The sequence below is a fragment of the Solanum stenotomum genome, chromosome 1 (genome assembly GCF_019186545.1).
Source record: "Solanum stenotomum isolate F172 chromosome 1, ASM1918654v1, whole genome shotgun sequence".
Taxonomy (NCBI): Eukaryota; Viridiplantae; Streptophyta; class Magnoliopsida; order Solanales; family Solanaceae; genus Solanum; species Solanum stenotomum.
In genome coordinates, this window is record NC_064282.1 from 10,314,284 (window position 1) to 10,340,589 (window position 26,306).

The 26,306-nt window shown below is 35.4% G+C and overlaps 2 protein-coding genes across 4 annotated transcripts; one reads left to right on the top strand and one right to left on the bottom strand.

Annotated features, from left to right (window-relative positions):
• Positions 1-3,161: 3,161 nt before the first annotated feature.
• LOC125851336 (protein DEHYDRATION-INDUCED 19 homolog 3-like) lies at positions 3,162-9,632 on the top strand. Its single transcript, XM_049531121.1, has 5 exons — positions 3,162-3,571; positions 3,665-3,834; positions 4,537-4,614; positions 6,076-6,332; positions 9,276-9,632. The coding sequence occupies exons 1-5, from the start codon at positions 3,496-3,498 to the stop codon at positions 9,382-9,384; spliced, it is 690 nt and encodes a 229-aa protein (XP_049387078.1). The 5' UTR covers positions 3,162-3,495; the 3' UTR covers positions 9,385-9,632.
• A 351-nt stretch (positions 9,633-9,983) lies between these two features.
• On the bottom strand, positions 9,984-14,837 carry LOC125851025 (uncharacterized). Of its 3 annotated transcripts, XM_049530833.1 has the most exons (5): positions 14,685-14,836; positions 13,585-14,110; positions 12,084-13,470; positions 11,090-11,971; positions 9,984-10,476 (listed from the first exon to the last, which is right to left on the bottom strand). In XM_049530833.1, the coding sequence occupies exons 2-5, from the start codon at positions 14,004-14,006 to the stop codon at positions 10,426-10,428; spliced, it is 2,742 nt and encodes a 913-aa protein (XP_049386790.1). In that variant the 5' UTR covers positions 14,007-14,110; positions 14,685-14,836; the 3' UTR covers positions 9,984-10,425. The 3 variants fall into 3 exon arrangements, with proteins under 3 accessions (XP_049386790.1, XP_049386778.1, XP_049386783.1); XM_049530821.1 differs by having other exon boundaries at positions 12,084-14,110; positions 14,685-14,837; XM_049530826.1 differs by lacking the exon at positions 14,685-14,836 and having other exon boundaries at positions 12,084-14,200.
• Between the last annotated feature and the right edge of the window lie 11,469 nt (positions 14,838-26,306).

Sequence of the window (26,306 nt, forward strand, 5' to 3'; positions counted from 1 at the left end):
AACACTACATACAAAAGTTCGAACTCAATATATATTATTTTATTTGTTTTAACATTATAATTTTATTATTAATTATTTTCATAATATTTTAAACGTACTTTTTAAATAGAGCAACTTTCACATATATCAAACATAAAAATCATATTTGTATGTTATATTTATAGTTTGCATAATTACGCTCCATACAAACTTTATGTTTGCTATGTCTATTAATATGTATATTTCGCTATACATATACAAAAGAAATAAATTGTAAAATCAGTTTCGGTATACATATACAAAAGAATCAATTGTATAATCTGTGTTTATATAAAATGAGAAAGAGAGAAAGACAAAAGAAAACTGGGCAGGGGAAGATCGTATTTGTATAATCATAAGTGTATAGGACGAAAATATATGAATTTGTATTTGTATATACAATTTTCTCTCGCTTTATACAAACACAAACGCAATGTATACATTTGTGTTTGTATAAAGCGAGAGAGGCGAGTGAAAGTGGCGAGTGAGATCTAGAAGAGGGGAGAGAGGAAAACGAAAATATATGTATATATACAATTTTCTCTCGCTTTATACAAATACAAACGCATTTTATATATTTGTGTTTGTATAAAAGGGAGAGAGGCAAGGGAGACTGCCCAGCGAGAACGAGAGTGGCGAGAGAGATTCACCACAGAGAGAGGCGAAATAACAATAGTTTGCTATTGGATTCAATTAAATCAAACTATGGTTATAGCATTTGATTTGAATTAATAATTTGCTATTATATACAATTTTCCCTTTAAAATAATATATGTGATACATGTAATATTTTGACTATCCTAATTTTTAAATAGTCATAATAAATTTAAAATAACTAAGTTATTCTCAAAGTTAATAGATATTTTCAAAAAAATACACACATCAATCGAGATGTGTGTGCTTATTCCTTCTCAACAAGGGTTGTGATGGAGTGGATAAATACTTACTCTATTTTTTTTCAATTTTTGTCAAAAGTCTCTGAGCCAAAAAAAAAAACAATTAAAGAAATTAAGAAGAAGAAAGAACACATCTTTGTATTTTAGAGAAAAAGCCCAGAATATCTTTTTTTTATTTAGGATTAAGACTTAAAGTTATCCTTGTATTTTTATATTAGTACACTTTTGGTTCGTCTCCAAATTTTTATTTATTTTTTAACATTGATTTTGTCCATAATTTTATGTATGAAATATTCAATCACGTTTTTGTATATTTAGTAGAAATAATAACTCTATGTATGAGAAGGTGAGAAGAAGAACACATTGTTTTGTTTGGTAGAAATATTATTGCAACTACACTAAAAACCTACCTTTGATTATCGAGCTACATCATTTTATTATTGATATATGACGTTATAAGAAAATAATTTCTATCCTATTATGCGTGAAATTGACGTGATGAACCTCTTGATTTTAATTTTAAAAATAAGAGTTTGATGACAAACCAAAAGTGATGAAAGTGCCGTCAAACTTGTCTTTTTTTATTATTATAATAGAGAGGTTCATTACATTGATTTCACGTACAAAAATTTATTTTCTTGCAACGTTATATGGCAACAATAAATTGATATAGTTTGACAAGTAAATGTAGATTTTTAGTTTAGCTACAATAATGTTTCTACTAAATAAAGTAAGACGTTCTCTAATCTCTTCTCACCTTCTCTCATATCGAGTTATTATTTATTCTAAATGTATAAAGACGATTGACTATTTCATACATAAATTTTTGGATAAAAACAATATTAAAAAATAGGTAAAAGTTTGAGAGAGGACTTTTCACTAATATTATAAACTTAAGAAACTATTTAGTTTAGAGTTTTAATAAAAAAAATAAGAGACTATTTTCAAAATAAGTTGTCTAAGAAAAGAACTTTATAATTTTGGAGGTCAAATAAATAAGGCCAAACACATATGCAGATTCTTAAACTTGTTCCTAAATTTCATTTTGACATTCCAATCAACCTTGTTCAATTTTTAACCCTTCAACTTCAATTTTTATGTTCCATTTTGACACTTCTTTCCAAAGAATCAACAAAGTGGAACGTGTGCACTTAACATGTCATGACATGACACAAAAACCAATTAAAAACACATACACAACTCCTCTAACTTGCCCTCATTTTTCATTTTGTCATGCTAACTTAGCATTGTTCCATTTTAATCATTTAACTCTAATTTACATAGTATCATTCAAAAACACAAAATATTAAATTTATGATTTCTTTATTTTTATTTATGTTCTTCATTTCCACTTTTTCATTTTAGAAATCAACGTCATATTTTTTCTTTTTAAAAATAATAATAATGGATGAACATCATTTTTTTAAAAAAGATATTTTTTTTAGAGTCTTTGTACATTATTGTGCGAAAAAATAATCGACGAAAGTGTGTTGGTTTTATTTTTTAAACCATTAATTAAATTGAATAACACCACATATTTTTTTTTTCATATCTAGTCTATTTGGACTTACTCAAATATCAACTTTCTAATTTTTCATTCAACTAAATACGAGTAAAAAAAAACTCATGTTCATTGCTAATTAATAGCACTACAAAAAATGTTGAAACTCGATAGACTTAGTTGGGTTGTCATTGATTTTCTTAAGAAAGAAAATCGACGCACTTTCGTTGGTTATTTTTCATGCCAAAATATAGGGAAACTCTTAAAAAGAAATTGTTATTTTTTTAAAAAAAAAATCAATGATCATCCGTCAATTTTAATTTTTTAGAATAACTAACGGATGAATGCTGATTTTAAAAATGCAAAATTGCAGTTGAATAACATATATAGAAATAAAGAAATCATAAAATTAGTATTTTGTGTTAAATGGTACATAAAAAAATAGAGTTTAAGGATAATATTTTATTATTTTTTTAAAAATATTTTTTTTGGTCTTTCACTCCTTTAAATAAAGTGTGATGCACACACTCTGCCATATCACTTAGAAGTGCCAAAATGAAATATAAAATTTAGAGTAGAAGGGTTAAAATGGAACAAAATTGAATTGAAATGACAAAATAAAATTTAGGGACAAGTTTACGAGTTTGGATATGTGTTTGACCAATAAATAAATAAGGAATAATGTTTCCAAAATTATTACTAGTAATTAAAATAAAACAAAAAAGACATAAAAAAAGGTGTGGAAGACAAGTCTCGTCTTGTTTTTGGTGGAATTTCACATTTTCACCTGCTTTAAGCCTAAAGGCCTCGCTACCTCCTCTTCATCATCTGCTTCTTCTTCTTCTCATACATCATCTTCATTGATTCGTCGTCGTTTTCTCACACCAAAATCGCACTCTTTTCTCTTCGTTCGACAAATCTCTCTCTACACCGACACTCCTTACAATTCATAATTTTATCAACTCATCATTCTTAGGGTTTGTGAACGAACGATTGAGTCGAATTGGTACTTGAATTTCACTGTTTCAAATCAGAAGTAGATCTTAATCTGTGAGGATTCAAAAGTAAAGTGAAGCAAATATGGATGCTGATTCATGGAGTGCTCGTCTATCTTCTGCTTCCAGGCGCTATCAATCTGCTTTTCAGTCTCGATCTGGTAAGTTTTTCCCTTTATGTGTTAGAAGTTTCGGGGTTTTTTTCAATTAAAGATTGGATTTTTATGTTATTTATGCGGTTAATTTTTGTGTAGGAATGAAATGGGAGAATCTTGAGGCGGAAATGTTGATGGGTTTTGAAGAACTAGACGTTGATGATGATATAAGAGAGGAGTTCCCTTGCTGCTTTTGTTCCGAGTATTTTGATATTGTAGGTTTATGTTGCCATATTGATGATGAGCATCCTGTTGAGGCCAAGAATGGGGTATCGCTCTCTTTTCTCTTCAGTTGTTGTATGGTTGATCATCCTTAGCTGTCTCCCTAGTGTAGAAAAATTGAATATTTTGTTGTTTTACACTTAAATTATCATGAATGTGTAGAAGTTTAACTTCTTTTCATCTGTTGGAAGATAGAGTGTCGTGTTAGTTGTTTTGGTTTACTAGCTGAAATTTCAAGCTATGACGGCATGATTTAATACAGTTGCCTTTGATGGTATTACATTTTTTGTATGTACTGTCCGGCATTCTTGAGTGGTACAGAGACATGTATATGCCTCTGGCAACTGTTCTAGTATTTCCAAATGTCCGTGAAATCATGCTAAAGATGTTCTACTCATTGCTCTTGGTTAAGATTTCATCTTGTTCTCTTGCTCTCTCTCTCTCTCTATCTATCTATTGGTTGAGATGCTTTATACTAGTAATATATTTGGTTGTCTAGTCAGAGATGTTATTTGGGTTGCTTAGATGTTAACTGTTCCTTGTGCTGGTGTGTGTGTCTGTCTCTCAATCTTTCTGGAGGAGTGTTGGTGCTCGGGTGGGGTAGAATCCCTCTGAACTTGTTGTATGATAGTTTTCTCCGGTCTTGAATGTTGTTCTCATTTGCTGATGTGAGTGCTCTGTCAAGAACACCTGATGCATATGGAAGCTATTTTTAGAACTAATTCCTCACAATCGCCTTCTTTGTGTAGGTGTGTCCGGTTTGCGCTATGAGGGTGGGCGTTGACATGGTTGCACACATAACCTTACAACATGGGAATATCTTCAAAATATCCTTTATTCAGTATCTTAATATCATTTTTTGGGTTCATTATTGTGTAGTACCCTTTTGGTACTTCTTTTATTTGTATACAGCAATGTCTTGTGCAAAAATTTCACTTAACACGAACGTAGGAAATGGATTTTTCGATAAGTTGGGTATAACTATAATAATTCCAAGCTTTGAAAGTTACTCCAGATGTTTAAAGCATTTCTTTGCTATCATAAATTGGAGTGAGAGGTCCTCCACCAGTGGATAATGTCAAACTCTTCCATTATCAAAAAAAAATTCCTTTCTAGAGTGTGTTCAATTAAGCTCCTGAATCAAGATGGTTGACTGTTTAAGTAACTTTCTGGGGGCTTTGGCCACTCGATGCAAGCTCTTAATTGGTATTCTTTTTTTGTAGATTTCTGTATGTCAGTTTCTTTTAGGGCCTTTAAGATGAGGTTCTCTATGGTTTGGTGCTCACTGTTTTTTTCTCCTGGAAGAGTTTGAAAATCTGCCCTCAAATTCTGATACCTTTCTCGGCCTTTTGGCTAAGATATCAAGTATTTGAAATTTGACGTAATTTTTTCGGGGCATTTTAAGTTATTTTAAACCTTTGGCCATTTGAAAGCAAGCTGCTAAATCCCTCTACTTTAAAGGCATGCCATCTAAACTTCACTATCAAAGTGCACCTTCACATACAGCTGTGACTCGTCTCAATGACATACAACTTTACGTTTTCATTCCATGTCAGTCTGTTGGAACTTTCTGGGGATGCTTCAGTATTTGTCATTTATCATGGTCCTGGAACCCAAGGATCATTTTCTTGTACACATTGAATGAAAGCATTCCAGATGCAGGTCTTTTGAAAGCTGATACTCTTGCTTAGGTTGCGTAGCTTCATAGTTGCGATCAGTGACAAGACTAGTTTTACTTCCTTTTCTTTTCTGGAGGCAGGGAGTTAACCTAGGGATTGTCTTTTTTTTTTGTTTTTTTGAGAAAGGTAACATTTAACCTAGGGGTTGTCTTTGTGATCCAAAACATGATAAAGGCTGATCAACATAGCGTGTAAGGAGTTCTGTTACTTTTCAAAATCCTAATATCATGAGAAAAAGAGGAAGTAAAGTTTCCCATGCATTCTGGTTAAGCTGTTTATTTTCTTATAATGCCTTGTGGTTCCTTGTTCATCAGGGTATCATACAGAAAAGTTAGATAATGATTTAAATATTATCATGTTCATTTGTTAGTTTATCAGTTGGCTAATATTGAAATTTGGAGTAGAGTTGTAGAGATCAGAGGTAAAATTTTGGGGTTTAGGGAAGGTTGAATCATGTTGGTAATGATGTCCCTTCCAGATGTGCGGAGGCCATAATCTCTATTTGCTCCTCCCATCTTCTTCCCTTATTTTGACAAATTCTATATTTGTGGTGGAGTGTGACAATGAGGGACTCCATTAGCTATTTTGAGTTCCTTGACTTCAGCTTACATGCAGCGCAAGAGGAAATCTCGCAGACCTGGTTCTCATTCAACACTTTCCTTATTAAGGAAGGAACTGCGTGAAGGAAATTTGCAGTCTCTATTTGGAGGGTCTTCTTGTGTAGCTCCCTCAACTAGTACTGCACCAGACCCCTTGTTGTCATCATTCATTTTGCCAATGGGTGATGATTTCAAGAGTGCTCAAACGTATTCTCTTGCTGAAACAATCCCAGCCAAGAAAAGCTCAGTAGTAACTGCCTCTGAAAGGTATGTATTTTATCCTTTCTGTGCTCTGGTACAGTAGCTTCTTGTAAACACTTGTATAGAGATGCTACCAACTTGTATAATTAAGTGAAAATCGTAGAGATCTTTCAGAAAAGGACTTTGTACTAAATGTTTACCTAAAAGAACATGTCTGCCCAAGCCTCAGGGCTTAGCTCAATCAGCGAAGGTGGAGAGACTTGTGAGTTGTGACTTAGGCAACATCTTTGAGCCCTGCAGCAAGTGAACTAAGTCTGGTATTTAAGTGAAGGTAGAGGGGCAGGCCCATTATCCCAGAGTTTCGAAGGCAGTGGTTGGTGCCTGGAGGTTTGAGTTTTGACTGTGACACCCCAGCCTTGGTGTTAGCTTTAGAATAGAAGTCACCTATGGTACTTGTGGAAAGACTGGGTGAACACCTCTAACTTCTGGGTGAAGTGCTAAGGGTGCTTTGAGCAAATAATCTTTTGCCACCCTCTAGTTGTGGGCTGAAGCACCATAGGTACCTAGTTTTTTGTTCCAAGCTGTATGTCATCAACCTTTTGACTAGGTACACCCGTACATGTATTGTGGTTAGTTTCATATTTTTTGAGAACAATAAACACAAGTGATCTAACATTAATTTGTTTTAGTTGTGCTGGTAATTTAAGTTAAGGATGGGAATAAAAACCCGAAAAAAGGGACCGATTTCAGTTCTTTGGTATTCGGTTTTAGGGTCCCGAAACCAATTTCTTTTAAAAGAGTGATATATATCACCAGAGTCATGAGATGAAGCAAGAGTGTGAGCTTTGAACTGGCTCTCAATTCTTGAGAGAAGAAGTGTGACTTCCTTGAAGGGTTTTGACAGTTCTTAGTAATCTGTCTCTCTCTCTCTCTCTATCTATATGCTCCTCTCATTTTCATTTAATTAAGGGGAAAAGGACAAATATACCCCCAAACTATCGTAAATGGTATTTCGACATCATTTTTGCCAAAATTTTACCTGGACGTCCGTTAAGACCTTACCTATGGATCCAGTTGGCCCTCACGGCCAAAATGGCCCATTTTCAAGGTCATCTAAATACCCTTCGTTATACTTTTAGGACGCTGATGTCCTTACCGTCCAAATTTTGGGGCGTATATACCCTTTCTACTAACGGCGGGACACGTGTCACAATCTAAAACATTTACCCTATTTTTATTAAATTTTTACCCATATTTAAAAGATCCACCCATATTAATTAAAAACCCACCCCAAATTATAACCCAAAACACTTCTCCATCTTCTCCGTTTCTCATCCTCCGAATTTTGGTCAAGTTTGACTGATTTCTGGCCAAGTTCTTCGATTTTCAAGCCGTTGTTCACGGAAAATGTTCCTGCAAATTCCAAACGAACTCAGCCCTCCACATGGTAATTAATTAATTAAATGTGAACTGATGCATTTTGATGGCAGACACAAATAGGAAACAGCCTCTCTACCTCCACGAGGTAGTGGTAAGGTCTGCGTACACTCTACCCTCCCCAGACCCCACCTAGTGGGATTTCACTGGGTATGTTGTTGTTGTTGTACACAAATAGGAAAGCCACATCAAGATTACCATTTCTATCAGGGCTATTAAATGGAAACAACCATCTCTAAATGACACTATTACCTTGCCACGGTAAATTAGGACCAATCCCATGGGATTGGGGATCAAGTGCTTGTTTCACAAATCACTGGACCTATCATGGAGTTTGCAATTGCTAACAAAAATCCATTGGGTCTGTTTATAATTGAATTGAGGATCAAAATGGGTTGATCATTGATGAACGAGGATACACGAAAAATTTGAATGACAGATCGTAGAGGAAGAGGAAAAAACAGAGGACAAAGTGCAGATACTAATAAGTGTTTTGGGTTATAATTTGGGTATGGGTATTATGTTATTTGGGTGGATCTTTTAATAATGGGTAAAAATTGTAATAAAAATCGGATATATGTTTTAGATTGAGACAAGTGTCCCGCCCTTAGTAGAAAGGGTATATACGCCCCAAAATTTGGACGGTAAGGGACATCAGCGTCCTAAAAAGTATAATGAAGGGTATTTAGATACCATTTACGATAGTTCGGGGGTACATTTGTCCTTTTCCCCTTTAATTAATGCAAGAGAAGATGAAGGAAGAGTGGTGAGTAGAAGCAGTAGTATGCAACGACATACTAAGAGCAAATGAAAAGGGGATTCTATAAGCAGCTTTTTTTATGTTTTCTACGTCATCGATCATCATCATCATTGGACGAGGACATAGTTCTGCATTTCCGTTTCCACATTGTTTTCATGATCGCCTTGACTGAAGAACCGAAATGGACAGAATTAGAAAAAACAAACTGAACTAATTTTGGTTCGGTATTGGGTATGCACCCTTGAAGAAGCGAACCCGATGTAGTTTGGTATAATTTGGGTGTGCTAAAATATCTGGTTTACTGCTTTTGAGCTGCATATACTGAAGCAGGCAGAAGTTTGAAATTTTTGCATACATAATTTTCGCCTTCAATTCATGCTTAAGGGATTAATGGTCAACTAGAATTCTGCTAGACCCGCTCTTGTTGGTGGCTTCTATCAACTTGTGCCATGAAATGGAAATCACTGTTTTCTATGGTCAAATAGACGGGAATTAGAGGGTTTTTTTTTTATTTTCCTAAATGAATTAGAGGTGTTATTATTGGGTTGTTCTAGTATAGTTTACCTTGGGATATCTTTGTTATCAGTTCATTCCATAGAAAACTTTCGAAAAAAGCAGAAGAGAAATAGTTATTTTTTTTTGGGGGCTTTATAATCTGATGAAGGGAATAGGAATCTAAGTTGTCTGTATCATGATAGTATCATCGTTGTTGTTCCGTTACTTTTGGATCTTATATACCTAGCACTGGGTATTTGTTGTTGTGTACTGGTAACTCGCATAGTCTTATGGGTGTATTTGAACTTATTTTGCAGGAAAGTTCAACAGGCTCCATTGTCAATCAAGGATCAAGAGGAGAAGGCAAAAAGGAGTTCGTTTGTTCAAGGATTGCTATTGTCTACCATTCTGGATGATAATTTATAAAGGTTGACATGAATGCTGCCCAGGGTTCACCAATTTACTGATAAAGCCGTGTGGTTAGTGATCCAGCGCAGTGCGTATGCTGCTGGCACAATTGTAATCCAACCGTGGAATAAGATGTAGTAATCCATGTAATCTATCTCTTGTTGTTTGTAGAATTTAGTTGATAGGCAGCAGACTCTTCATGTATCTTCTTTTATTGCAGCTCATGCTACCATAAAGAATATAATAAATGTTCAAGTTGGTTTTAACTTTTTCTCTTCATCTCCTTGCCAATCAAATAATGCCATTAAGAACATGCGGTTTAACATTTTTGGCGTGGGAAATTAACGTGACAATAAGATGCAGGATATTTTGCAACATAGGAAAATAAAAGACAGAAAAAACACTTAGAAGTAGTGTATAACTTTAACGGGCCCTCCATTAAAAGAGATGGAAGAAACAAAGGAAATTCAAGGCCAAGAATCAACAATAACCACCTGTGGCATTTATCCAACTCTCATAATCCTGATCAAGAAAAACAGTAACCTGCACGGCCATCTATAAGTGAACAATAAGTTGGGAGATTTGAGCCAACAAGAACCAGTTTCAACTTGCAACAAAAACACAGCAGTTACCATAGTCAATGGTAAATTTCCAACATATCCAAACAGCTGAGTATCATTCTCCGATAACAAATTGGCTAATAAATAACAATGGCAACAACAGTGGTTGCATATTTTTGACAACAATCAAGGAATCTTTTGTCAGTTAAAGCGTGGTATACAAGTGTAAAGCTGAAAAATCTATCCTAACAAATGGATTTGTCCGGCATGGTCAATGGGCAGAAAGAATGGCTAATGCTATTTCTGAGAAGTCGCACATCAAATCCCACAGCTTCAACAAACAGCATGTCTTCTATACTCGTGATTTCAGTCAAAAAGAGGCAAGAGTACAGCGATCCTCCACAGGGGAGATTTGGCTGCCAGCCTGTCTCCCAATTTAATTACAAATTATGGTAGACTGCACAGGGGGCTTCACTTCACCATGCTTGAGCACATGCAGCTAAAATGGTCTTCTAAGAGTGCTGGGCAATGTCCTTGAAGGTACTGCAGGCTGTACCAAAGCATGTAACATATTCAGAATTTAATACGCCTGTAATTTGGGGGGGGGGGGGGGGGNGCAAAGGAGAAGATGAACTTGCATTATACATTTATGACCAATCACATACTCAGGTAGCTAACTTAAAATGATGAGATGAGCCATCAGTAGTTGAAAAGGGTGGGATGAGCTAACAGTAGGTGAAAAGGAGATTCAAGTTTTGTTCATAGTACAAAAATCAAACATCATAGAAAAAGAAGATAATGCGGCATTATTCATCAGCAATAGCAGAGGAAGTGTGGGCCTCCAAGTTTAAAGTACCACACTGCTCTAAATACGATCTCCTAGCCCAGTGAAGACCTTCTAAATATTAAAAGACATGAGTCATGTTTATGTTTCACTTGCATACACAGAGCTTGGAGTGTAAGCAACAACAGGGCTAGATATATTCTCCGCATTACCATACCGTTGAACTTAATCATACTACTGTACTTGAAGTCCCCACTGGAACTTTCAGTTAAAAGGGACATAAAAAACTAGACTCCCTCAATTTTTGATTGTTTAAACCAGAGTTTGAATAACTTTAACCATCGATTCCACTAATTCCTTATCTAATTAAAGAGCTCACCTCTCTAAATTGACAAGGAGAAGTGCTAGCATCAGGCCCAACATTAGATCTGCTACTGCAGGGATGGAGTTGCTGATGAGCCAGATTAAAATTGAAGCTTGCATCAGTTCCTTGCAATTCACTTTCCAAAAATTCACCAAAAAAACTTTGTGATGATGTAGAGGCTCCATTCAAATTCAGTTGCCCACTCAAATTACTTGACCTTTCGAGTACAAGGTTTGGATTTTGAGATAAATGAGCATCACTCTCCAGTTGCCTTCCTCGGAAAAATGAATTATGAGGTACTGCCCTTTGTGCTATAGCAGGTTGAGTTGCTAATTCTCTACTTCGAGCAATTTGAGAGCCAAAGAGACTATTCCCTGATACAGCACCCAAGGTCCCAGTAACATTACCAAGTTGTCTCCTCCTGTTATTAAGGAGTTGATGTATTTGCCGTTGTATTCTGCGTCGGTCAGAAACTGTAAATGCCCCAATCCCAGAAGCTAGAGAAGAAACTTGACCATCTCGCGGAAATTGAAAATCACCTGATTCTTCAGTCAAAGGGGTATCAGGAACATACATTTCATTAAGATCAAACGTTTCTCTTACATTCGCAACAGGAGGTGACCCAACAGAAAAACTGCCGCTTGTTCTATTATCAGGCATAGGATTCAGATTCTGTGGGTTTAAAGAAGCAAGAGCAGTTGGTCGACAGCTTTCACAGTACCAGTTACCTTCAGGTACTTCATGTCCAAGACCAACACAATAAGTATGCGCAGGCGAATCACAGAGATCACAAAGTAGCATAAGAGCATCATCCCCACCTTGCTGACACTCTGTACATAATACATTTTCGTACGGGTCAAGGTAACCCCTAAGCTCCTCTTCAGATGGTTGATAAACCTATATACACAATTTAAACATTGACTGCAGTTAGAAAATTTGGTGTTTTTGTAATAAATGAATACTCAGGTTTACCTATAAATAAATGCACAGAAGTAAAAGGGGGATGTACCTGATCACGCTCAGGGACGTGAATAACCACAGTCCTCAAATCAAAGCCAGTGTCTGACCTTGCAGGCTTACTGATTGTCACAAACCTTTGCTTGCACAGTGGGCAACGAGATTCCACTTTGGACCACTCCATGATGCAAGCAAAACAAAAGTAATGACTGCAGCAATTCAATGTCCCTCTAACTGTTCTCTTACCTTCTTCAGACAAACATATGCCACAAATCTGCTTTCCAACTTCAATCTTTAACTCCTCCATCTTTTCTTTAGCCTTTCTTGCTGGATGTTTTCTTTGTAGACGTGGAGCTTCCTCTATTGGTGATTTTTTTAAAGATGCTGAGCCCCTCCAGGTTGTAACCAAGCTCCTGCAAATATTGTTAGCCTCTCTGACTTGTTCCCTCTCTTCTTCAGAGATGGTAAACTCACGTTCAGATGATCCAGAACTCGCAACAAAATCAGAATCAGAATCTACTGTTAGTCTCTTTCTTTTTCTCTTCTGACCTGCATTCTTTTTATTCTTTTCTTTCATGGTTGGATCGACGTCTATGAACTCCTCGTCATTTTCAGATCTTGCTTTCCTTCTCAATCGCTGTCTCTTAAGTGATTTCTTTCTTGTGATCTTCTTCAACTTTTTGTGTTTTTTATTTCTCTTCTGTACTCTGGCAGTGCCCTTACGTGACCGTGGCTTGGCTGAGTACTTTATCCCTTCCATTTCTGGAAACTCTTCTTCTTCTTCTTCTTCTTCGTCCAAGCCATCTGGAGTGAATTCCTCATCATCGTCATCATCTTTGGTATATCCCTTACACAGCCGTGGCTTGCTCGAATTCTTCATCCTTTTTGTTATTGGAATATCCTCCTCTTCATCCAAGCTAATTGGAGTGAATTCCTCATCATCCTCGTCATCATCTTTGGCAGTGGCCTTACGCCTTTGTAGCCTGCTTGAATTCTTCATCCCTTTCATTACTGGAAAATCCTCCTCTTCGTGCAAGCTATCTGGATTTAATTCCTCATCTTCTTCATCTTTGACAGTGCCCCTACGTAACCGTCGCTTGTTAGAATTATCTGTTCCTTCCATTACTGGAGACTCTTCTTCTTCATTATCCAAGCAATCTGGTGTGAATTCCTCATCTTCATCTTTAAAAGTGGCCTTACGTAACTGACGCTTGCTAGAATTATCCGTCCCTTCCGTTACTGGAGACTCTTCTTCTTCTTCATCCAAGCAATCTGGTGTGAATTCCTCATCATCTTCATCTTTGACAGTGCCCTCACACAGCCGTCGCTTACTAGAATTGTTTGTCCCTTTCATTACTGGAAACTCTTCTTCTTCTTCATCCAAGCAATCTGGTGTGAATTCCTCATCATCTTCATCTTTGACAGTGCCCTTACGCAACCTTCGTTTGCTAGAATTGTTTGTCCCTTTCGTTACTGGAAACTCTTCTTCTTCATCCAAGCAATCTGGTGTGAACTCCTCATCATCTTCATCTTTGACAGTGCCCTTACGCAACCGTCGTTTGCTAGAATTGTTTGTCCCTTTCGTTACTGGAAACTCTTCTTCTTCATCCAAGCAATCTGGTGTGAACTCCTCATCATCTTCATCAACTTCATCATCGTCATCATCATCTTCTCTATATGAAACTCTCTTTCTCTTTCTAGACTTCACAGTTCCTTTTTCTTTTCTGCTTGGTGCTCTTGATCGAGCAACCCTTTTCACCTTCCGTGTCTTAAATTCCTCCTCCTCATCTTCATATTCACCTAAACTCTCTTCTGAATCATCTCCAACAAAGGAAGAATATCCATCTTCTGACTCATCAAATTCCTCATCGTCATCAACTGTGTAATCCTCATCTGACTGATCTGAAGCTCTATATGTGGATCCAGCCTTTCTCCTATCACTAGTCTTGCGTCCAGCGTTGCCTTCCCTCGCCATCCTTTCTAACACCCAGGGGGGAGCAAAAACCGACAACTTGAATCAGATCTGACTATGTGATGCCACTAGATCCACCGCTTAATTAGACAAGGAAGTGAATGCGCCTGAAACACAAACAACCCATCATTTGTTATGTAAAGTAAAGCCTCCACAACACAAGCTCAAAATCATGCACTTGTTACTTTCAAGTTCTCCCAACAAATACCGCTTACAAATCTGCCTATTTGCAGTTACAAAATTACCTAGATTAGTATGGGACTTCTTAACATTCTACTACAAGTTTCATCCAAATAAAGTATCAAATCAACTAAAAATAAAACAATCGAACACCCTAAAAATAAAAAAAATTTACTCAGAAATAGAAAGAATTGATCTAACTAAATACATAAATAAAACCCCCAAAGATCAAAACCTTAACCCTAGATCAAGATACTAGCAATAACTCAGATAATTCCCAGCAAAAATATGAATAAATTAGTATTAAATTCAACCCCAATAACACAAATTCCCAAAATTCAGATGGAACAGTAGAAAAAAAACAAAACCAGACAACAAATCTCAACAATCAATAGATTACCAAACAAACAAAACCCAGATAAATTTTGGAGTTCCCTTGTTGTTCTTTTTTTTACAAATAAAAGGGAAAATAAATAAATAAAGATAGGTTATGGTAAGTACCTGAGAAAAGAAGAGGAGGCAAAATCGGCAAAACTCAAAAAATTATAAAAGAGAATTATCTTGAGTTATATATAAAATCAAAAATCAATCCAATTTTTTTTAAAAAATAAAATAAAATAAAAAGAAAAATTAAGCGGTGGGATGAAATTTGAAGGAAATAATAAGAGGGTCACCTAAAGAATCTGTATTTGTATTATTTACTTACTACTTTTCTCATATTTTTGTCTTTCTATATATATATATGTAGAGATGTGCTTTTAAAATAGTGATATTGTTGCAATGATAAAGTAAAGCATCAATTATTAGAACGTTTTCGGGAGATTTTGATTTTGTAGTATTTTATAAATTTATTTTTAATTTTACGTTATTTTTATTAGATTTAAATTATTTAAAAAATATATTTTTAATTAATTCCACATTTTCGAGTGGTCGTTGGGCCCAGACACTTTTATAAGAAGCAAGTTGGATGTAATGCTATTGGTTGGGCATATGTATGAATTTCCATATTTACCCTTTGTGATGTTGAGAGCAGCTCAACTGCTATTTTGACTTTGGGCTCACCAAGTTGGGTTTCGATTTGGGCTTTTTATTCTAGAAGGCTTATGGGCCTTTAGTCTGGATTTGGGCTCACAGGATCCTTATGCAGCCCAAATAAGTTACGAGAAGTGATTATTAGTTTAAACCAAAGTTTCACAAATGGCCACTTTTGGCTCTGTCTTTGAAAGTTAGTTTCAAACTCTATAGGTAAAACGTTATGACATTAGCTATTTTTCAAAGAAAAAAAATAAATTAGAAAGTGGCGTTATTCTACAGAGGTATGTATCACTGTTATAAGCTAGACAAGAATTCTTTAATTTGAATGGTAGTTCTTTGCTAAAAGCCTAAAACTATTATATTCCAATTATGGATATTGGATCAACAAGCCCAATGATATGCAGACAGCCCTTTTTCAATTGGATCATCAGATTTGAGGAGAAGAATAAAAAATATTGCCAATTTTAGACAGTATGCCTTATGGAAGCATCAAGTTGAGAGTGTACCAGTTCAGATATCCACGATCAACAAGTACTGGATTCTCTTTCGAATAGGCCTGAAAAGGAAAGGGAAGATTGAAATGCCAACAAGTGTCTATTTTATTGAATTTACTCCATTTTGGGAACATCCAAGGCAAAAGTCACTAAATGGGTAAGTTGTCAATCTCTGAATGACGTTGTACCAAAATCTACCCTATGTGATTCCTATTGAAGCATATACTTAGGAGTGAGTGTAGGGCAGACGATTTTAAATGGACTCCTCATCTATTAGATAGTAAAATGCAATATGTGATTTCAATAATTTTAGTTAAGCTTCAATATAAATATTATACATCGGGCGAGAAACAACAACTCAATATAACATTGAAATCTTTATCTTTCACCAGGTAATGATTTTACGAAACTAACTTGTTAAAAGTTTGGCATTTAAGCCTCTACCCATGTTAAAATATAGAACTCAACAATAAAAGATTTCTATAGGGTATAGCTAGTATGCATGCATATACTTAAAAATAATTTTTTAGACTACAACAAATTAAATGTAGCTTATTAAACTAATATGACAAATCATTTTAATTAATGCATGCTTAATTTGGAATAACTTTATTTTTGTCTCGAGAAGCATTCTTTTTTCCTCACGCAAGGCTTTTTGAGATGTGTTGTATATATATATATATATATATATATATGTTGAGTTGTCCCTGTTAAGTGAATAGTGTTGATGACAGCCATATGCATTGTATAATTAGCCAAAAGTTTGGGACCAATTTTCATCTCTTAACTTTAATAAAAAGTTGGTTAGATGACAAAAATATATTTTTATATATAGAAGAAGTGGACCATGCATGTTGAAACTGAGTTAATTAGGATTGTGAATAAAGATGTTTTTCATTATCCTTTGATATAAATTGGGACCTTTGTCCTTTTAAAGGAAAACATCCCCATTGAGGAGGAATGAGGAGCATTGGGATAGCCTATTCCTTAGATTATTGTCACCCAACCTCTCTTTTTTGTCAGAGTTTGTGTCACTTAATTAATTAGTCTATTAGTTTTTGACAAGTCATTATAACCTAAAGTTGTCTATAGGAACTCCTACCTCTTGATATTGATTCAAAGTCATATCTAAGATGTGTTGGCAGAAGATATGAGCGACTACTCGAGTAAAACGTTAACAGAGAGAAACTTGATCTTTTTCTATTGCTTCAGAAGACAACACTGCAAGTCTTTAAATAGAACTTGGAAAGAAACAAATTTAGAGAAAAAATAGGGCACTAGTTTAGCACTAACCCATGACCTGCTAACTAACTATTATCAACTAATTAGGATTCCTAGAGCTAGTTAACTGAAAACATAAAAGACTCCTAAAAGTACTGCCACTAACAGCATTAAACTTTTGAATCAGTCAACTAACACTTCCCCTTGATTCAAAATCACACACTCCCAATTGCAACCTGAAATATTCATGCTTAGCCTGAGGAAGAGACTTCGTAAATATATCCGCTGCTTGCTCGTTTGTGCTGCAGAATTTCAGCACTATTCTTCCATCCGCTACCAGTGTCCTGATAAAGTGATATTGCACATCAATGTGCTTAGTTCTCCCATGAAAAGAGGGATTCTTAGCCATAGCAATTGCTGATTTGCTATCAGAAAAAATCTCAGTAGACTCCTTTTGCTCGTAACTAAAATCTTCAAGTAGTTTCCGGAGCCATAAAGCTTGTCGTGCTGCTAAACTTGTTGCTGTATACTCTGCCTCAGATGTCGACAAAGCTACTGTCTCCTGCTTCTTTGAACTCCATGTCACAACTCCAGAACCAAAGCTGAAACAACTTCCGGAAGTGCTTTTCCGGTCATCCAAGCAGCCTGCATAATCACTGTCAGTAAAGCCAACCAATCTGAAATTTGGTGCTTTAGAATACCAGATACCAAAGTCTGTTGTTCCAGCAACATAACGAAGAACTCGCTTCGCAGCACCAAAATGTTGTTTTGTGGGACTTTGCAAAAATCTGGACACAACACTAACAGAAAAGGCAATGTCAGGTCTAGTGTGCGTTAGATAATTCAAGCCACCAACTAAACTTCTAAACAGTTTAGGATTTGCTTTCTCAGTTCCATCTGCACGCTGCAACTTTTCATTGATATTCATCGGTGTAGTTGCTACTTCTCAGTTCATCATCTGGAACTTTTTCAAAAGATCCTCTGCATATTTCTTTTGAGAAATAAAAATTTCATCTTTATCTTGGATCACTTCAAGCCCCAAGAAATATTTCAGTAAGCCCAAGTCAGACATCTCAAAGTTTCTCATCATACTGGACTTGAAATCATTAACTAGAGACTTTGAGGAACCAATATAAATCATATCATCAACGTAGAGACAGACCAACAAAAAATCATCAGTACCTTGTTTCTTCAAGTACAAAGTGGGCTCATTGTCGCTTCTTCTGAATCCGCTACCTTGAAAGAATGAGTCAATTTTGCTATACCATGCACGTGGAGCTTGCTTTAGCCCATAAAGAGCTTTTCTTAACTTGTAGACTTTATTCTCGTTGCCAGTTATCATAAAGCCTTGAGGTTGTGAAACATAAACCTCCTCTTCTAAATCGCCATTCAAGAAAGCAGACTTCACATCAAATTGATACACGGGCAAGTGCAATTGCGCAGCCAAAGCCAAAACAACTCTCACTGTTTCAAATCGAGCAACAGGAGAAAAAGTTTCGTCAAAATCTACGCCTTGTTGTTGTGAATATCCTTTCGCCACGAGTCGAGCTTTGTGCTTTTGAATGCTCCCATCAGCATTGTACTTTGTTCGAAACACCCATTTGAGCCCTATTACATTCTTTCCTTCAGGTGCATCAACTAACTCCCATGTAGAGTTTCTTTCAATTGCTTGCATCTCTTCAATCATAGCATTCTTCCATTCAGATTGTTCTACTGCTTCTTCATAACAAATAGGATCTGAAACAAGCAAAGCAAATTGACAAGAAGTATTTACAGTGTTAGAGTACTTAGGATTCGGTTTCTTTTCCCTTGTTGATCTTCTTAGTGGAATCGGCTCAACTGAAGACTCATCAGGTGCAACAGTTGTTGATGGTGCAATTGGTGAGCTAACAGATGAACTTACAGGAGAAGAATTGGGTGAATTTCTGGAATCTACTGCAGGTTCTTCATCAGTAGGTAGCAATTGGATATTGGATATCATGTTCCCAGAATTAAAGTTCCAACTTACATCCTCATTAAACACCATTTCTACTTATGATCACTTTGCCACTTATCGGATTAAATAGACGATATGCTTTGGATTGAAGACTATAGCCAACAAAAATGCATTTTGTAGATTTTTCATCAAGCTTAGAGTGAAAATTAACCAAAGCATATGCTATACAACCAAAGATTCTTAAGTGGCTTACTCGAGGCTTCTTACCATTCCAAGCTTCAAGAGGTGTTGTGTTCCAAACAGCCTTTGTTGGTGAGATATTCAAAAGGTATATAGCAGTTGCAACAGCTTCTCCCCAAAAATAATCTGGCAGACCCTTTGCTTTCAGTGAACTTCGAGCCATTTCCACCACCGTCCTATTCTTTCGCTCGGCCACACCATTTTGTTCTGGTGTATATGGTGTTGTTAGTTCCCTGCGAATTCCATTCTCTTCACAGAACAAATTAAAATCATTAGACAAGAATTCACCACCTCTATCTGTACGGAGTGATTTTATCTTGTTGCCACTTTGATTCTCTACAAATGCCTTAAATTTCTTAAAAGTCTCAAAGGTTTCAGATTTGAATTTCAAGAAATAAACCCAACTAAAGCGGCTGTAATCATCAGTAAACATCAAAAAATATCGACTTCCACCAAGGGATTCCATTTTCATTGGCCCGCACAAATCAGCATGCACAAGTTCAAGACAAGTTGTAGCCCTCCATGATTTTCCCACTGGAAACGATTTCCTAGTTTGCTTCCCATAGATACAGCCTTCACACAGGTCAAGTTCCTTGATTTTTGGCAAGCCAATAACCATGTCTTTTTGAACCAAAAGTTTCAACCCATTAACATTCAAATGTCCATAACGTAAGTGCCACAAATTAGTCTCATTTTTTTCTTTAACAACTAAGGCAGAATTACCAACATTTGAAATATCAAGAGGAAACATTTTGTTTTGAGTCATAGGCACACGAGCTATCGTGCGTCCAGATTCTTTGTCCTTAATGTCACATGCATTATCATAAAAAACAACTGAGTAGCCACTGGTCATCAATTGGCCAACACTTAACAGATTATGAGCCAAAGTTGGGACATATTGCACATCATATAAAAACTTCACATTACCTTGGACAGTTTTTATCTCAACTGTACCTTTCCCTTCAACGTCCACTTGTTTGTCATCTCCAAGTCGCACCTCACTTTTTTTGGACTCATCAAGATCTCTGAATAGAGACTTCGAACTTGACATGTGATTTGAGCATCCGCTATCAATGAACCACACAGCATTCGCACTTTCAGTTATTTGGGAACTAGCCATAAACAACTTACTTTCTTCTTCCACATTTTGAGTGAAATTGGCTTCCTTCTGCTCATCTTTCTGCTTCGTCCAACAGTCAACTTCTTTGTGGCTAAATTTCTTGCAGTATCGGCATTGAATATTGCTCTTGTATTGACGGAATTCACCAACTTGGTTTCTACCTCTGCCGCTACCACCACGGCCTCGACCACGGAAATTGCCTCTGCCATGTCCACGTCCTGCTGAGTTTTCTGCTTTTCCCTTGTAGCTAAACTCCCCCTTAACCTGGAATGCCTTCTCTTGAACTTTCTCACGAGACCTATTTAGCCTGTCTTCATGAGCTAGCAAGGAACTCATTAATTCATCGAAAGAATAGGTAGATAGGTCCTTAGATTCCTCAATTGCAGTAACAACATGCTCAAATTTTGTGGTTAAACTTCTCAACACTTTTGACACAACAATTTGATTATCAATTTTCTCACCATAGGACCTCATCCTATTAACAATAGCAGATGTTCTAGACAAATATCCTTGCACAGATTCATTTTCATTCATGAATAATGTTTCAAAATCCCGTCTGAGAGTTTGTAATTTAACAGTAATTACCTTATCATCTCCAAAGTACTCTTGCTTCAGGATCTCCCATGCTTGTTTGGAAGTCTCAGCTGCTGATATGCGAGGAAAAATTTCATCATCAAGAGCCTGCTGGATCGTGAAAAGAGCTTTTGAGTCTCTCTTCCGATGTTCTCTCATCTGGTTTGCATTCCCTTCTGGAATTCCAGTCTCAACTATATCCCATAGTTCTTGAGACTTGAAAAGAGTCTTCATTTTTAGACTCCAGAACTGATAATTTTCCCCTCTGAAAATTGGAATTAGGGGCTGCGACGAAGCTGCTGTCCCGTTTCCTGCCATGGAAATTGTCTGATTTCTCTGGAAAAAAAATCTCACAATATTTCACTATTTTTCTCTCTTACTATACCAATCCCTGCTTGAGGAAAGGATGGATCTTAACCTGGAGTATATGCTCTGATACCAAGAATGTTGGCAGAAGATATGAGCGACTACTCGAGTAAAACGTTAACAGAGAGAAACTTGATCTTTTTCTATTGCTTCAGAAGACAACACTGCAAGTCTTTAAATAGAACTTGGAAAGAAACAAATTTAGAGAAAAAATAGGGCACTAGTTTAGCACTAACCCATGACCTGCTAACTAACTATTATCAACTAATTAGGATTCCTAGAGCTAGTTAACTGAAAACATAAAAGACTCCTAAAAGTACTGCCACTAACAGCATTAAACTTTTGAATCAGTCAACTAACAAGATGGAGGGTGCTTATCACCTGACCAATTTGACCTCTTGTCAAGTGCATTGAACTTAAAACTCTTTTTATGAGAAAAAAAGAAGGTTTACGTTCCACTAAGAAAAGAAAACATCGAAATGAGAAGCTACGAAATTTGGAGTTGGGAGTCATTCTCATTCAATTAACATAAAATGGGAAGAATCATGTCATGTATTTAGTGGGAACCATTGGTTAGTTTTCTAAAATATAATTACTCCTAATATTATTATTATTATTATTAATATATTGTATTAATTTAAATAGAAGGATGTGGCCACTAAGTGGTTGATTCTCTGACTTTCTGCAACCTGGGACCACCTTAAAATGGACCTTGGTGATTAGAAAATAGTAAGATGTTTTAATTAATTAAAAGTAGTGAACCTTGGCTGGATTAATAGGTTTGTATTAAAACCACGTAATTAGCTAGAGAAAATTAAAGGAAGAATATATATATATATTGGTATGGCCGATTAGGGGCCGGGGTTGGCAGAGGAAAGGTGAAGCAGCCACTTGTATCACATACTACTACATTTTTTTCTTTTATAAAAGAAAATAAAGATTGTTTGTTCTATGAGTGGCCTACTTATATATATATATATATATATATATATAAGTATATTCCCAGCTTTTGTCGTGTAATGTATCACTTAAACTAGTTTAGTTATATGTTAATGTTACTTTACTCGTCATATAAAGCATCATTAATCCATCTTGACTTCACAAGACGCAAATCTACTTTGTATATTCCTCTCAAATTACAATATTAATTATACTTTATGGACGCTCCTTGTGTGAATCTAGTAATTTGGTAGTTTATCTCTTTTTTTTTTTTCCTCCCCCACCCCACTTAAATTACCAGTTTTTTTTTTTAACTACTACTCTCTTTTTTTTCACACGCGTTCAATGGGAATAATACATGTACGATGTGAGTTGTCCATATGACGTCAAGTAGGACGTGCGTGCGTGTCTATTTTGTTTAACTATATATAAATTTAAGTGTCTAATTGTGCACACCCAAAGTAAAAGAGCGTAGATATCAAATGAAGCTAAATTAAATGTCATTTTTAACTTATTTGTAGAATGTAATTTTTAGGTTGGACCATGTTGCTCCAATAGCTAGTTTCATGTTGGATACGATCATAAGAGTAATTATAAAGTAGACTTGCATTGTATGTTAGTCAATATGAGTCAGTTCAATGCTGGTGAAGGGGACGGTACATAAATAAGGTACGTCATGGTAGCTTTAAAGAACATGCATATCCTCCCTTACCCCTCAAAACCATAAATTTGGCACACAACAGGGAGATTGAATTAAATTGCCAGAAGTGCAGAATCACAAAGAAAGAGCTATTTTGTGGAGCCCTTCTACCGTCGGCAGTCAGCAGGATCACTTGCCAAATTTAGCAGTTAGATCGACATCCGCGGATGTAGCCCGCTCATGGGCTACCGATTCAACTGAATCCATTAACTTTTAATACGTTGCTTAAATATATGTACGTGTAAGAGATCAACAAAACTTCAATATAATATATATTAGTTTTTGAACTCATAATTTTTAATGTGCAATGAATTGGGTGATAAAAATATAAAATATGAGTCTATCAAATTAAAATTGAGAAAATACATAAAAAAAAAAACCTTGAACTTGGCTGGACATAACTTACTTTATAATTTTTTGGCCCCCTATCTTGTTTCAAGTGAATTTAATATCCCTTAGACGTCTAGAACCATACTTGGAAAGGTAGGTGTGCTGCACGCACCTCCACATGTCAAAAACATATTTTTTTATATATTTTTTCAAAATAAAAAACCACCCACCCCAACCTTCATTGTTCCTCACAATACCACCACCGTAGAATTCACAAAATCCACCGCCATTCACCAAGTATTCCTCACTCTATTCCTCGTCTTCTCCATTACCGCCGCTAGGGGTGGGCATAAATATCGGAAAACTGAAAAACCGAATCGAACCGAACTATTTCGATTCTTCGGTGTTTCGGTTCGGTGTCGGTTCTTTATTTTTGGAACTTCGGTTCGGAGTTCGGTGTAAGGGTTCCGAAACTACAGTGCACCGAAGAACCAAAGTTTTATTAAATAAATTTAAAAATATTTAAATTATATTACTTAATAATACTTATATATTTTGACTCAAAATATTTACCTGGCCCATTTCAATTTTTAAATGACAAAACAGTAAAGTGTAAACCCTAAAGACCTAAAGTCTATGTTTTGAATGTGTTGAATCGTGTATCCAAAGAGATAGTGCCATTTGATGGTGTTGTGTTTTTCTTTTAAAAAAATGTGTGGACAAGTCTTTGTAGACCTTGGTTTGTGAGTAAAGATAACTGTTGCGTGCTCTTTACCATTTATCTGCATATGTTTGCTGATTTCGTCGCTGTATATTTAGTTGATCATTTTCTGTAGCAACATGGGAGGGTAAATAATCCATCTAATTAACAAATCCTTTGGCATCTTTGATAGCAATAGAAACAAAATTTGAATTCTTCTAGTTAAAGAATAATCTATGCAGCGTCTTCTTAATTGTAAATTAAACGAAACTCTTAACACTTTATCATATTCTCTCTTTATTTTTATTCACACCGAAAAAACCGATTTAAAATCAAAGTAGAAAAAATTGAACCTTGCTTAAAAATTTAGATTTTAAGAAAATAATCTAAATTATTTTTGGCGGGACTTTTAGTAGGATCGTGGGTCCCGCTATTTGCTTGACACGTCCGACGCCGGCAGCCGGCGTGGAGGAACTGTGGGTCCCTTCTACTTCTTATGCGCCCATGTGGCAGAGCATTTTCTATCCGAAGCTATCAGCTTCGGCTCTGAGCCTACTTTTGAATATATTATCGACCGTTATTTCGACCTTAGAATAGTAAATTGACCCATACCTCTTCTTTTTTTTTTTCCTTCACTTAACTTCACAAAGAAAAATAGATTAGACATTTCAACCAATAGAGGATTGAGACTTCATGAGAAGAGAAAAATATTTTTAGAAAATCCCTCTTATTAACTAATACTAATACAATAATCAAATGTGTTATAATTCATGTAACAATCCTAAAAGTTAACTCATGAAATAAGATTTTTTTTCGAGATTATAAAAAGACGGTTGATTACTTCATTCCACACTACATGAACTTCTAACACCTCTCTTACGAGTCGCGCCCAGACTTGCCCACTAGAGCTAGGTTCAAATGTCCTGTCCATGAAAAATTTCTCTTTAATTTGATTCCTGTCATGTCTGAGAAGTATATACCAAATAGATCAACTTTTCTAATTGCCTTGCTGGCTCATTTGATTCTACTAATATGGTCTCTGTACAGATATGCAAAGGACAGCTTTTTCACTGACATGCTCCCTTCCACCATAGCTTTGAAACATTTCTTTAAATAGTAAAAAAACATCATCTTCTTGTTACAGTAACTACTTTTTTTTGTTTCTAACCAATACGACAATTTTTTATTTATAATTAAACCATAATACATAAACATGATTCTTAACTTGGTGTCAGCTGACAATTAACTGTGGGTGTGCACAAGGAGACACTTAAACTTGTCCAAAATTGAACAATTCGTCCTACATGGCAAGTTTATGTCCTACGTGTATTATGTCATGTAGGACATGTGTGTCTAATTATTTAATTTTATATAAGTTTAAATGTCTACTTGTGCACACTCAAAGTTGAAGGGTATATATAGTTATCTGCTAAAGCGAAGTTAAGAGTTATGTTTATGTGTTATGCCTATAATTAATATGGAGTACATAACTTAATTTTATTGTGAATAGTAGTATTAATGTAGATGTTCAAATATTAATACTTCACTAGTTAAATATATTGACGTGTCTAATATTATATACTCGGCTAGATTTCAAGGGTCCTCTATACGATATACATAAAAATTTAACACTGTTTTATTCCCAGTTAGATTACTAATTTTCAAATATGTTATTACAGAATTAGTAATTAATAGTATCAGTTTAAATTATTTATGCAGAAGGGTGGATCAATAGTATTAGGATTAATTAGTTAATTGGAAATAAAATGACAAAAATAACCCGGAGTCCCTTAAATCTTTTTTCTACTAAATTAGATGGGGATATTTTTGTAAATAAATAACTTATAATTAAAGATTATCCTACATGTTATTTTTAATACAACAAATCAAACAAAAGTAATATCATAATATATAACTAATCTCGTATCACTTTTTCAATTTGGTTGAACATATGCAAAGACTTATTTGGCCCCTAAAAATACTCTAATTTAGTTTAAATGCCACCTATATTAACAATTTACTATATTGTTAACATGTTTCCACAGCTAATCTTCATAAATTTCAACCTATATTTTCTTTAAAAGGGATATAAGATCAACTAAGTTATAATATCCATTATATTGTGGAAAGCAAAAGGGAACCAACTTCCCTAGCTTTTCTTCTCTTGTCAATCAAGAATATGACTAATTTAGGAAGAACTATTATTTAATGAATTAGGGTTTGGTTGATGATATAGACATTAATGTGGTGAAACTTTGGCTAATGATCATCAGTAACAACTGTTATAAATATATACTTGAAAGTGATTACATATATGACATTTTCCCTTCTTTTGGCTAGTTAAACTATTTGTATATATTTCTCCTTTTTGAATATGCATTGCACCTTTAATTAAATAAAGAGAAACAAGAATATAATTGTTAGATTTTGGAGATAGATCATGATGGAACTATGTTGATGAGACAATAA